The sequence below is a fragment of the Triticum dicoccoides genome, chromosome 6B (assembly GCF_002162155.2).
Source record: "Triticum dicoccoides isolate Atlit2015 ecotype Zavitan chromosome 6B, WEW_v2.0, whole genome shotgun sequence".
In the NCBI taxonomy this organism is placed as follows: domain Eukaryota; kingdom Viridiplantae; phylum Streptophyta; class Magnoliopsida; order Poales; family Poaceae; genus Triticum; species Triticum dicoccoides.
Genome location: NC_041391.1, coordinates 127,850,210 through 127,863,769, shown reverse-complemented (window position 1 = coordinate 127,863,769; position 13,560 = coordinate 127,850,210). Strand labels below are relative to the sequence as shown.

Here is a 13,560-nt window from a genome sequence, read left to right as displayed (position 1 = left end):
CAAAATGGGGGCTGCTAAACTAATCTGATGTCAGGAATCCTCAATGGAACAGGTATTCTTCCCACAGCACTGCCCTGCTTGTGTTTAGTAGTTGTGATATTGTACTGCACAAAAAAAGATTGTTCCTTCAATGCGCTTGACAAAGCATGTACTACTATGAGGCCCTTACTGATTATTAAATTCAAGCACTGCATCCATCAAGACTATCTCTACAATGCAGTAATGCCCCAAAAATAAATACCAGTGAAAATGAAATTCAACACTGCCCCCCCAGAATAATATTGGTTTCAATAGATGTGCTTGACAAAACATGTCCTCTGAGAGGCAATTTCAAAATATTAAAAATGAAGTACTGCACCATGAATAAAACTGCCTCCAAAATGCATTGACACCCAAAAAATTGCCTCTCAGTGGCTTGCTGTGGAAGCTAGGTAGCAAGCCGCAACCAGCCATCAGTTGTGCACAGAAGATCAATATCAATGCAAGGAGATATGTTGCAGATTCTGACTGCTCTTAGTTTATTGAGGAAACATGTCAAAGATGAGTAGTTGATGTAATCATGAGAAGAAGTCTCCCTTTATTCCCTTCCCCTGAGATAAAATTCAAATTCACAACAAGAGAGAACTGATGCCAAAGTTGCTGCTGGCCACACCACATACACTGCTGGCTGCCACTCCAGTGAATTTACAGCCTCAAGGATTTTAATCACCTAAAAAAATGGGAAATGCCAAAGTATAAACCTTTAACCCAACTTTGCATCTACAGCCAGTCATCACCCAAGTAACCTCTCAAAAAAGCATCACCCGACCCAAGTAAAAAAATCTTTCTTCGGAAACAGAGTTAAAAAAAGAAGCAAGCAGTGGTAGATGATGGTGGTGGTGGGTGAGTGGAGGGATGCTTACTGGGTGTAGTAGTAGAAGATGTTGCCGCCGTCGGAGATGACGATGACGATGAGGAGGCTGAAGAGGACGAAGAAGGAGACGAGCCTGTAGGCGAGCAGCCAGGCCGGGTGGATGTCGCGGAGGCAGGGCCGCCACGCCTCGTCGTCGTACAGCAGCCCGTCCGGCCGGCGCCGCCCTTGCTGCGCGGCCGCGTCCTGCTTGGCGGCTCCGGGCCGGCGGTGCGCGCGGGGCCCCTCGTGGCGCCAGATGAGGTAGGCGGCGGCGGCGACGCAGCAGAGCACCCAGAGCGCGCACACCGCCACCCGCCAGGTCAGCCAGAAGCGCAGCTCCGTGGTGTCCGCCGTCGGCTTGGGCTGCCACGACCGCGTCGACGAGCCCCCCGCCGTGAACCGCATCGCCGACTGCGCCTGCGCCGCCGCCGTCAGCCCGTCGCGGCGGGCATGCGCTGCCGCCTGCCGGAGCGGGGAGGGAAGGGGCGCAATCTCCGTGGCCGCGCGTTTCTTGGGGCAATGCCGGGTCGCAGAGCGGCGCCCTGCTTGTGGCTGGCTCTCTCTTTGGTGTGTGCGCGTCGGCTCAGGCTAAAGAAGACGAAGGAGGAGGAGGAGGCGTCGTTGCAACCAACCAACGGACTGGGGCGGCACGCGAGTGGCATGCAGGGGGAGGTCAGGGCAGGGGAGAGGAAGAAGAAACAGTGTGGGTGTGTGGCGTGGGTGTGGGGAGATGCCAGGCTTGGAGTCACAGGATAGATGTGCCTGGGCTGGCTTGTCCCTGCCTTCCTCTCTTCGTCGTTCTCACTCGCTCAAAGAAGCAACCAACCATGGAAGAAACGAACAAACAATCCGTGTGCCAGTACCAAACGGTGTACGCACGCAAGGAAGGGGAATGTGAGGAGGGGATGGGTTAATGGAGGGGAGGACAGGGGAGGGAGATAGATTCTTGGACGCGAGAGGAGGGGGAGATAATAAAGGTAGAAGAAGAAGAAGAAGAAGAAGAGAGGAGGGGAGGGGCGGCAAGGTGGCGAGGCGTGGGGCTGGGGGAATGAGATGCCTTGCTTGTTGCTTTGCACCGGAGGGGAGCGGAGGGGAAGGGGAATGAGATGGATCTTGTTCTTCTTCTTCGTGGGGTAGATATATATACGTTGACAGCGAGGGCATCTACGGCGCTTATCCGTCCTCCTCATCGGCTCATCCTTCCTACGCACCCCACCTCATGGGATGGGGGCACGGCACACGCCATTGTTAACTAAAATCGGTGTCCTTTATTACCGATCCACTGTAGTACTAAAACCGAACCTCTCATTTCTCAATCAAGCCAAGGAGAATCAACACCCCCACGCTGTCCCTCTCTCTCTATCTCTGTTCCTTGCTGAGCTGGCGGCAGAGATAGAGGTGTCACCTTGTCAGTGCGTGCGTGGTTTGGAGGAGGGGCAAAGTAAAGTAAAACCGAACCGAGCTGGCTGGCCGGCTTTCCTTTCCTTGTGAGGGGGGCCAACGCCGACGCCATGGCTGTGGACAGTGCAGGCGCTTTTGTCATTGACCGGGGTCAGCCACTGTGCCGTGCTGTGTCTCTCGCTCTCGCAGCGCAGCGCAGTGCAGTCCTGTCCTGCCTGCGAGGCTTTGCTTTTTGGTCGAGGGAGGACAAAATTACTCTTATAATCTATAAGGCTAACAAAATTCCGATTTGATCTCGTTTCAAAAGAAATTTCGATTCTGACCTTTTTAGGAGACGCCAACATCCCTGGCGTCTGGGTTGCGAAGCAGACGCCAGGGTCCCTGGCGTCTGGCCCCTGGCCCGCTCTGCCCGCCTGCCCGTTGACCCGCTGACGTGGCAAAGGGCCAGACGCCAGGGACCCTGGCGTCTGGCCCCGGTAACTGGATAACCCACGGGAGAGTGTGTGGGACCCACCCCACACACTTTCCTCAATCCACAATCCGAGCTTGAAGAACACTTGGAGCTCTCACACTCTCTCCTACCCCTCAAGCTCCCCCTCAAATCCTCTCCAAAAGGTACATCCCTTAGGTGGATCTTTCCATCACTTTGTTGCTCTTGTTAATCTCCCCCAAATCATCCAATTATTTTTTGTTAAATCTTGTTATTTTGGTTGCATTTTATACATGTTGGTGGAACCCTAGTTCATGTTTTCTCCCCCTTATGTTAGTGTGAATCGCTTGGTTAACTTTGATAATATAGTGCTATGCATGGTGTGTAGTAGGAATATATGTTAGTTGAGTAGAAAGATTGGGGGTTAGGGTTAGTTAGTGATTAGGGTTAACCAATAATTTAGTGTTGATATGATTTGGATACTTTTGTGTGTTAATTAGTGATACTTTTGTGGACATCACCAATAATTTAGTGTTGATATGATTTGGATATAATAAGATGTATTTGGATAAACACCAATTCTCATTGAAGTCTTAAATGCATTCATGTTATCTTTAGATGGAGAGACTTGTTAATGTTCATTACATTGACAAGGAGGCATTCTTGAGTAACAATGCCGACACGGGTGAGGAACCATTGGTTTTTGATACAAGCCCTAGCTATGAGGATGTTGTTGCAAAAGTGAGACAAGTCTTGAAGTGGATGGACACCAATGTTGATGTTAAGTTAATAGGAAGGTATGATGTTGGAGTTGAAGCCAAATCTCGCTTGCAAAGTATGCCTATCACCTCGGATTTGCATTGGGATGTATACAAGGAAAAAGTATCCCAATCGGAAGACAAGTCACTTGAATTGTTTGCCACCAAGGTTGAATCTCCTCGGTTTACCTTTGATTTGAACCAGCATGTCTCTTCCCCAATGGATGACATGAGCGAGAGGACAATGGTGCCACTTGTTGAGCATAGGATTGTGGTTGATGCCCCCAATGTTTATCCCCCACCACGTCCCCGTGTACCATCTATCAAAGCAAATGAGGTTGAGTTGTATGCCCCCAATGCTTCTAGCCAACCACCAACTAGCCAAGCAAATGAAGTTGAGGTTATTGCTAGTGACGGAGTAATTCAAGAGGATGAAGATGCTTATGATGACGACGAAGAGCAAGAGAAAGGGTTTCATGGTAATGATGTTGGTGACTTGGATGCGTACATAGCGCAAAAGGACATGGATCGTGACTTGCCTTTTAGGCGTCAATATGCGTATGACTCGGATGACAAGGGTCCAGTTGAACAGTTGGACGAGGATGGATTCACAAAGGAGGAGAACCAAATCCACTTTGAGCTGACGGGCTTACAAAAAAGAACTCACTTGTTTAAAGATCTCAGCCTTGCCCATAAAGCTGTTGTTGACGGTGGAATGAGAATGACGGCGATTGAGCCAACACCATGCCTGGATCCAGGAGAACCCAGAGTGGAGAATGAGGACGAGAATGCTTATTTAAAGAAAGGAGTGAAGTTTCTGAGCTTGCCTATGCTAAAGTTTTGGTTGGCTGACTATGCCATTCGAAACCATAGGCCATTTTATGTTGAGCACTCCGACATGAAGTTGCGTTACACCGTGGTGTGTGAGCAAGAAGGATGCCCATGAAAGGTTCGTGCAAGAAAGCTTAAAGAAACCGAAGAATGGGTGTTAAAAAGTTGTGTTGCCACTCATAGATGCAAACCTCCATCTAAACGACTTAGAAAGACACACCGTCAACTCACATCTGAGTATCTCGGATACAAATGGATGAAAGACATAGGCTTTGATCCCACTGTGAAAGTGAGGTTTCTCATGCGGACAGTGAAAAAACAATTTGGTTATGAAGTCAAGTATGGGAAGGCATGGAAGGCAAAGGCAAATGCTATTAGGATGTTGTATGGTGGTTATGAAGAAGCATACAACCAGCTCCCAAGGTTGTTGGCCGCCATTGCACATAGGAACCCGGACATGTTTCATGTGGTCGAGGATCACGAGGGAGTGTTCCACCGTGCCTTCTGGAGTTATGGACAATGTGTGGAGGCGTTTCAGCATTGTCGTCCGGTCTTGTCTATAGATGGCACGTTCTTGACCGGTAGATACAAGGGCACACTAATGGTAGCAATGGCGCACTCATCAAACGACAACGTGTTTCCTGTGCATTTGCTTTGGTGCCTTCCGAGCACCAAGACAACTGGGAGTGGTTCATGGGTCATGTTAGGCACAACGTGATTAGGGCTAGGGAGGTATGCATCATATCGGACCGGCATCATGGCATACTCAAGGCAATGGACATTGTTATTCCAGGATTTCCAAAGCTTCACCATAGATGGTGCATGAGGCATTTCGTGGCCAACATTTACCGGGCATGTAAGAGCAAGGAGCTCAGCAAAGTCCTTACCCATGTATGTGTGGCCTTCACCACCCAAGGTTTCGATGCTCGGTACAACAAACTATTTGCGGCGCTGAACGAAGGGGGAAAAGACTTCTTAACTAGGAATTTAAGCGAGAAGCACAAGTGGGCACGCGCTCATGACGATGGTGGTTGGCGATATGGCGACATGACGAGCAATCTGGTAGAATGTTTCAACAATGTGTTGAAGGGTGCTCGTGCATTGCTGGTGACTGCAATAGTGGAGTACACCTTCTTCAAGCTTAATGAGTACTTTCAGAGGCATTCTGAAGAGACTGCAAAATGGATAGGTGAAAAAAAGGATTATCCGGAAAAGGTTGATGAATGGTTGCAGTTACAAGCAAGCAAGTCTTCACGACAACAAGTTATCATATTCGATAGAATTGAAATGATCTATCAAATTGATGAGCCAGGTGGCACAACACGAGACGGTAGACAATATGGTGGTGCTGCATTTGAGGTGAAACTAAAGACTCGGTGGTGCCAGTGCGAGAGGCCTAGTAAGTATCATTGGCCATGCTCGCATTTGATAACGGCGGCGAAGGCGAGAAACATACATGTTTGTGATGGAAAAACCGTGCGGATGCAAGAGTTCCATCTGGAAGCTACTAGGTTGACATGGGCGCCAAGATTTCGCCCTTTCTTGGACCAATCACAGTGGCCTGAGTACCATGGCCCTCATATTAGGCCAGACCCTCTTCTGAAGGTGGAGACGAAGGGTAGAAGGAGAACTAGGAGGTTCAGGGGTGATATGGATGACCTGGCTGGATACACTGGCATGAAATAATTTGGTAGCGGTCATTTCATGGAGGCTCCTGACACTATCAACTGTGGGGTGTGCGGTGAAGGGGGACACAACGAGCGGACATGCAAGAATAAGAAAACCAAAAAAAGAAAAACAAGTCGTGGAGGCGGCACCGATGGTGAACGAGGTGGAAGAGGTGACGGTGGTGGTGGTCGAGGAAGCACAAGTGTCAGAGGTGGTAGTGGTGGTCGTAGAGGGAGCACAAGTGCTAGAGGTGCTAGTGTTCGTAGAGGGAGTACAAGTGCTAGAGGTGGTGGTCGAGCTAGCACAAGTGCTAGAGGTGGTGGTCGAGCAAGCACAAGTGCTAGTGGTGGTGGTCGAGCTAGCACAAGTGCTAGAGGTGGTGGTCGAGCTAGCACAAGTGCTAGAGGTGGTGGTCGAGCAGGCACAAGTGCTAGAGGTGGTGGTGGTCGGAGAGGAAGCACAAGTGCTAGAGGTGGTGGTGGTCGTAGAGGAATGGTTGATAATGGATCGGCCTTCGGTTTTTTGCTTAATCCAGATGGTTGATCTAATAATAATGGTATATTATTTGTTCATACAATTCCTAGCATTTATTCATTTACTGTATTTACGCATTTACTCTCTTTATGTCTTGTGCTAACAATTGTTCTTTTTGTAGGCATGGCTTCATCCGGTTCCAGGACGAGGCCGGCGTGCGCGGACCAAGAGGACATGCCGAAGACGTGGATGGAGGCCAGTTTGGACAAGGAGAAGGAGAAGGATGTGCCCACACCAACATGTTGGTGTGCTGATGTTTGCAAGCTGAAGGTGTCCACTGACCGCAACAAGTCATGGACAGAAGGTAGAAGGTTTTTCGTGTGTCCCAACTATGCACATGATCGTCGAAGGCCAACTAACGCATATGACATACCACCGGTATGTTAGGTGTACTTTCAAAAAACATCAATAAGTTGTCACTCATATGTCTAACAAAAACATGGTTTATATGTAGTCCCCTCCTCCACTTTGCAAGTACTTCACTTGGATAGATCACGAGGTACCAAAAGATGTCCAAGAGGACCAACGTCGAGATTGGTTACGGAGGCAGCGCCTATTCGAGGAGTCCTATGCACGGGGATTGGAGCGGGAGCGTCGTGAGAAGGAGGCTAGTGAGCGCAAGAAGCGTGAGCAAGAGAGGGCACGCAAAGAGAAGGAGGCTCGTCAAGAAGAGAGGGCAAGAAAACTTGCAAGGGCTCGCGATGCACGAGAGGAGGACGAGGCACGTGACAAGAAGGGAAAGTGGCCCCGTACTACTCAGTAGACAAATGGAAAGGCACCGGCGTCGATGATGAACTGTCTAGACTTTGTTTAATGTATGAACTTGCTATTCGAGCCCTTGTGTGGTCATGAACTACTTATGTCATTCGAGACTATTTGAGATTATGTGCAAACTATGTTCGTCATTCGAGACTAGTTAGTATGCTTTGTTCATATTTTTGGTTGAGACTATCATGCTTTGTTCATATTTAATAGTGTTTGCTACAAGTTGCTAAACAAAAAACATTAACAAAAGACAGAAGTGTGTGCAAAAACACCAGGTCCACACCCAGACGCCAAGGACCCTGGCGTCTGGCTCGCTTTGCTCGTGCAGCTAACCAGACAAGCTGTCTGGTGTGTCTGATGGACAGCCAGACGCCAAGGTCCCTGGCGTCTGCCTCCCACACCCAGACGCCAGGGACCATGGCGTCTGCATCGCTTTGCTCGCGCAGGTGACCAGACAAGCCGTCTGGTGTGTCTGATGGACACCCAGACGCCAAGGTCCCTGGCGTCTGCCTTCCACACCCAGACGCTAGGGACCCTGGCGTCTGGCTTGCTTTGCTCGCGCAGGTGACCAGACAAGCTGTCTGGTGTGTCTGATGGCCATCCAGACGCCAAGGTCCATGGCGTCTGGTGTCCAGAGAGCATTCTTGCAGTTATCTGTCTGATGGATAAGATTCGAGTGGATAAGATTTTTTGGGCCCACCTCTAGCCCTCTCACCCATTCATCTCCACCTCTACCCCTCTCATTTCACTCATATCCACCCACTCTCACCTCTAGCCCTGCCAACGTCACTCCCTCATCCAGCACCCTAACCCCCCCCCTCAGATCTCTCATAAATCGGTCCGGTTGCACCGTTGGATCTTCAGGATTTCGAGACTAGAAGGTAAATCAACTCCACCCCCATTTTATGGTTGGTTTAATTTATCATACTTTTGTGAAAACCCTAGTTTGTTTTCCTCGTGGTCTAATGTATCATAGGTTAGCTACTAAGAGATTTGTGTGTTGTAGATGGCTAAGGAAACTCAGTGGGTGCTTAGCCGTGTTGTTCATGTGCAAGGCTTGTCTCCATGTATTGTGCAAGTTAGTGAAGTGGACCTCACTTTCGATTGGTTGAAGACTAAATTCATGTTGAAGCAAGGGTTGAAGGAAGAGGATTTTGTGTACTACGTCAGTAGGAGGCAGTCAGATGGCCCCGGGGAAAGAAAATTGGTTGACATAACTGATGATGACAAGATCCAAGAAATGCTGGAAGAATGGAAATGGAAAAGGGTTGTTGACTTGCATTGCTACAGGAAACCGAGTTATATGTGATGTTCATTGTATGTGATGAACTTCTCATTAGAGACTATTTGTGTAATTTGAACTATGTTTGTAATTTGCTATGTCATTCGAGACATTGTATCGTAGACCATCGTGGTCATGAACTATGTTTGTCATTTGCTATTATCGTAGACAAACGTGGTAATGAACCTTGTGTGTGTGTTCAACTATAGTGGTATGAAAAGACTATGCAATGCTTATGTATGTTTGTTATTCGAGACTACAAGTGAAAAGACAAAATTGACTTATATCCAGACGCCAAGGACCCTGGCGTCTGGTACCGACCCTGTGCTGGCTCCCCTGCTTTACCCTGTTTCTGGTGTCAGTCGATAGCCAGACGCCAAGGACCCTGGCGTTTGGTCCCCTGACTTATAGCCAGACGCCAAGGACCCTGGCGTTTGGTACCTACCCTGTGCATATAAATGAGTAAATGAGTCCTCCTTTTGACAGATTTCATACCAATCAATGAATTCATAGACATCACAGGAAATAACAATTCACATAAATCACATCATTGAGTAGTATTTTTAAACGACAAATTCATGACAAAAATTCATAGCAACTTCACGAATCCGGTGCAACTTAATTCGAACGGCAACAAGTTCATGGAAAGAAACGACAACAAGTTCATGGAAAGAGACTACACCAAGTTCATCGAACCGGAACAAGAAGCTCACTTCCTCCTTCCTCTCTTCACCATGGTTGCAAGTGTAGGCTCCTCCTCTTCGCTGGAGCGGGCCAAACCGGAACAAGAAGCTCACTTCCTCCTTCCTCTCTTCACCATGGTTGCAAGTGTAGGCTCCTCCTCTTCGCTAGTCTCCTCCTCCTCCTCTTCGTTGTATGCCTCCTCCTCCGCCTCAGTGTTGGCCTTATATCTTTGCATTTCTATTGGGATAAGCTTATGAGGATACTCCGGACTATGGAATTGTGTGTTCCATGTCCTCTTTCTACCTTTCTTGCCTGGTCTCTTAGCTATGGCTTTGCCTTTCCTAGATGGTTGTGGAGCATTGCCTTGTGTTGGTTGTGTAGCCTGTGATGGTTGTGGAGCATCAACATCATACTCATGATCCTCTTCATGTGTTGCATCATACTCATGCTCCTCATGATGTGTTGGCTCCTCTTGATGTGATGGCTCCTCTTCATGGAACTCCTCCTCCATGTCCTCATTGCTCTATAGATAACGCCGTCTATTAGCTGTGGCGGCGCGGCTACCGGGTGCATACACGTCACTGGACTGAGCACCATGGCAAGAAAGCATTGCTGCCATCTTATGAAACCGCTTCTTGAACTTCTGCAATAAGACAAAATATGCTATGATATGAGATGCACATAAATAATCCGCAAAAAGAAACTTTTATAATATATTGATCACACCTCCATCGTGCTCCTAAGAGTCCTCTCAGATAATGCACCACCAGGTGGATGACTCAGTGCAACATTGGCATCGTTGACGCACAGAAGCAACTCTCTGCCCTGCAATTCATGGACACACCAAACTTATGTATTTGAAAGAAGACAACATGACGCAAGTATGTTAGAATAGGTCAAACAGACTACCATTTCATCATGCATCGGTGCATAGTCAACGTGAGCCCCTCTGGTGTCTCTCACAGCCATGTTGAAGGTTTGATAACCTTGTGCAGTCTCCGGGTCTTCAGACACCAACTCCGACCACACCTCATGAGTCCAACCAGGCTTCAGCTTTAACCGGTAACGATCCGCATACCACACTTGGTACTTCTGATATGCTGACTGATTGTGAGGTCTATTCTCTGATTGCACTAACGTATCTCTTTGATTCCAAATTTCTATCCACGCACGGTGTTTGTTTGCCCAATCCGATATATCCTGATTGTTCCTTCGATCGAACCTACAAATGATGCACGGGACAAAGCATTAGCAAACATTGACTTATTCAATGCTCTACTACATACTCAAGGCATGCTTGCTTACCGATGCAGAGATAGCATTTCCTCCTTGCTCTCCTCAATTGGAATACCTTGTCTTCTTCCAAATTGTCTTGCCACACGGTCTACAAAGTGCCACTCGACTGCGAAGAAGCATATCATTGGGCACCTCGCCCGCCAAAGATGGCTATCACGCGTGCACATCTCATTAAGATCAAAGTCACGATCTTCCACATAAGGCAACCAATATACCTGTAAAACAAAGAGATACATTGTTAGCTACATAAGTTTCATTCTTGACTAAATTTTATCTCATCGAACTTCTCAAAACCTGCTCAGCAGTCAAGGTGTCCAGCTCGTTCATATAGCACTTGTATCGCACATGCGAGCTTCCTGTGTAGACTGTCACTTGTTCCCAATAGTAAGCAAGCGTAGGGCGCCGATATGGATCATCATCATGCAAATCGTCATGATTACCCCGTGGGTTTGCCATGAGGGGGTTCTTGAAATCGGGCCGTCCAACCGGGATCCAAACAAACCCAAACAATGAGGATGTATCTCCCTTCCTCCGACACGCCAAGTCAAGCTGCAATCAAACAAACATGTTAGATATGAAGGCGCATGACAAATGCAAGATAAATGGTTGCAAATATCTCTTACATGACGATACAAATATGCTAGTGCGGCCGAACCCCAGCTATACTGGGTATCCCAGTTATTAAGTAGCTCCAAGAACATCCAGAGGGCTGAGTTCCCGGTTGCATCTGAGAAGACTACCTTGGTTAGTACATACCAAAGATAGGCCCGCGCGTACTGCTGCACAACCACATCATTGGCACCCCGAGGGCACGGATTGGTGTTTCCTCTGACCAGTTTTAGCCAGGAATGCCTCACTCTTGCGGTATCGGCCTTGCCTTCCTGAGGGCCGTCGGTCTCAACATCAATTAAAATGCCAGTCCGTTCTCGCCAATTACCAACGCTCACACGACCGGTAACAGCTTGTCCGTTGATAGGAAGGCCGCTTATCATAGCCATGTCCTGTAGGGTCATCGTCATCTCCCCACATGGAAGGTGGAACGAGTGAGTCTCCGGCCTCCAACGATCCACAAGTGCGGTCAGCGCCGCGTGGTTCACCAGCGGAGCGCGTCGCTTAAACTGCAACACGAATGGGAGAAGACCCAATCTCCGAATGTAAGGCTCGTACCGCGGGTCCTAAGTAAATTCATCAGTGGAATGACCCCTCATGCGCATAGCAACTACAAGCTGCAAATAAAGTGATGTTTTAATCGATACAAGAACACAAATGAGAAACAACGAAAATTGATAAGTCTTGCTTCTTATATCTCCCTTCTCAATGGCACGAGCATGATGCTCCTTATCCCACTCATCGATTAACCCGGCATACCAAGGTCCATCATCATCCGCCATCCTATAAAACAAATCACAAACATCTATGAATACATGCACAATATAAAACAATACAATTTTCTTCTCCAAGTTATGCCATATGAACAAACCATTCTTCTCAAACATAACCACATCATTTTCTTCTTCTTCATATGCACACATAATTCTTCTCAAACATACCAACATCATCTCAATCAAATAAATTTGTCAAATAATATGGTGTCACATATGCAAATACATATCATCTAGAGTACCAAATTTCACCATATCTTTTGCAAATATAGTATGACAAAAATAGGATTATCTACACATACACACATCATCTATCAAACCAAATTATCAAACAAGTCTATTTTACATACAAAAATCATGTATTCATCACCCCTCTTAGTTCAAAAAAAACCTATGGACAACATATACACAAAACGGAATTGATTTTGCCTACATGTTCAACTACACATCATCTACTGCCTACTAAATCATCTATCAACTACAAACAATTTCCTAAAACAAAGAAACCATCTACTCATCTAACATCACCTAGTGTTGAATAATGCATCCAACAAGAGAGGGAAAAACAAAAACAAATTGGAGGGAATGGGGGAGAATACCTCAAAGAAGCTTGGGGGGGTCAGATCTGCGAGTTTGAGCGGTTAATGGAGTAGATCAAGGGGGGTGGTGGTGGGAGGGAGAGAAGGGGCGACGAACAGCCCTTTGTTCTTGAACCAGCGCCAGAGAAGTTGAGATGGGGATGGGTGGGCGCCCCGCGCCGTTATCCAGTTACCGGGGCCAGACGCCAGGGTCCTTGGCGTCTGGCCCCTTTGCCACGTTAGCAGGTCAACGGGCAGGCGGGCAGTGCGGGCCAGGGGCCAGACGCCAGGATCCGTGGCGTCTGCTTCGCAACCCAGACGCCAGGGATGTTGGCGTCTCCTTAAAAGGTCAAAAACGAATTTTTTTATAAGCGAGGTCAAATCGGGATTTTGTTAGCCAGAGAGGTCATAACGGTAATTTTGTCCGTCGAGGGAGGGACGGAGACCAAAGTCGTCGTCCGGGGGAAAAAATCCTCTCTGGCGGTGCGGTGACCGACACGCCTAGCCTATGGCTACGGTGCTCCTTTTCTTTTCTTTTCTTTTCCTTTTGTTTTGTGTTTTTACGCGCGCAAACAGGTGGCTTTTTCGTGATTTTCACACTGTTCGTACGCACGCACCGGTCACCGGAAGACTGTGCGGTGACTAGGCCACAGCTGTTGTCCAAGAAAGAAAAGCGATCTTCCTGTAGAACGATGCTCGTTCTGAAGATAAAACCCTTTTTGTTGTCAGTGAATTTTTTTAAATGGACTGAAACGTTGCATTCACGCACAGCACTATTCGTGCACCATAATTTGTTTGTTTTCAAAGGAACCGCTGAAACGCATGGTCTAGCTAGTCACGTCGAAAGAACTAGTAGCAGCATTTGTGGATGCCTCATACCATTTTCAAGCTGCATGCATGCAAGTGCAGCACCGGGCGTGTGTGCCCTACAATGATATTAAATTTATTTTTTATGGGGGAGGGTTCACCACAATGGCTTGCCACTGGGGCCCTCATGTGTCGCCCTAGCGTTGCACTGCTGCCTGGGCCCGGCGCACCCCAAAAAAAATACCAAAAAAA

At 47.8% G+C, this 13,560-nt stretch overlaps 2 protein-coding genes, 1 long non-coding RNA gene and 2 pseudogenes across 3 annotated transcripts; 2 read left to right on the top strand and 3 right to left on the bottom strand.

The window, feature by feature from the left end:
* Window positions 1-2,405, bottom strand: part of LOC119320879 — a 5,235-nt pseudogene extending 2,830 nt beyond the window's left edge.
* Window positions 2,406-5,359: 2,954 nt separating this feature from the next.
* LOC119320878 lies at window positions 5,360-7,277 on the top strand. Its single transcript, XM_037594793.1, has 3 exons — window positions 5,360-5,711; window positions 6,636-6,892; window positions 6,969-7,277. Exons 1-3 carry the CDS (start codon window positions 5,360-5,362, stop codon window positions 7,275-7,277), a joined length of 918 nt encoding a protein of 305 aa, XP_037450690.1.
* A 2,545-nt stretch (window positions 7,278-9,822) lies between these two features.
* LOC119323784 lies at window positions 9,823-10,249 on the bottom strand. Its single transcript, XR_005156496.1, has 3 exons — window positions 10,155-10,249; window positions 9,972-10,070; window positions 9,823-9,888 (listed from the first exon to the last, which is right to left on the bottom strand). It is a non-coding gene; the product is annotated as an uncharacterized LOC119323784 (long non-coding RNA).
* A 45-nt stretch (window positions 10,250-10,294) lies between these two features.
* LOC119320877 (serine/threonine-protein phosphatase 7 long form homolog) lies at window positions 10,295-10,997 on the bottom strand. Its single transcript, XM_037594792.1, has 4 exons — window positions 10,836-10,997; window positions 10,551-10,756; window positions 10,384-10,467; window positions 10,295-10,298 (listed from the first exon to the last, which is right to left on the bottom strand). The coding sequence occupies exons 1-4, from the start codon at window positions 10,995-10,997 to the stop codon at window positions 10,295-10,297; spliced, it is 456 nt and encodes a 151-aa protein (XP_037450689.1).
* Window positions 10,998-13,381: 2,384 nt separating this feature from the next.
* Window positions 13,382-13,543, top strand: LOC119326895 (annotated as a pseudogene).
* The last annotated feature ends 17 nt before the right edge of the window (window positions 13,544-13,560 follow it).

Bases quoted from the DNA above. Each gene is read 5' to 3' on its own strand.
- LOC119320877 (XM_037594792.1), bottom strand. From the start codon at position 10,997: ATGGCAAACCCACGGGGTAATCATGACGATTTGCATGATGATGATCCA. The intron at 10,757-10,835 runs GTTTTGAGAAGT...TTTGTTTTACAG, and splicing joins ACACCTTGACTGCTGAGCAG to GTATATTGGTTGCCTTATGT. The intron at 10,468-10,550 runs GTAAGCAAGCAT...CATCATTTGTAG, and splicing joins GAAATGCTATCTCTGCATCG to GTTCGATCGAAGGAACAATC.
- LOC119320878 (XM_037594793.1), top strand. From the start codon at position 5,360: ATGACGAGCAATCTGGTAGAATGTTTCAACAATGTGTTGAAGGGTGCT. The intron at 5,712-6,635 runs GTAAGTATCATT...TTCTTTTTGTAG, and splicing joins GTGCCAGTGCGAGAGGCCTA to GCATGGCTTCATCCGGTTCC. The intron at 6,893-6,968 runs GTATGTTAGGTG...GTTTATATGTAG, and splicing joins ACGCATATGACATACCACCG to TCCCCTCCTCCACTTTGCAA.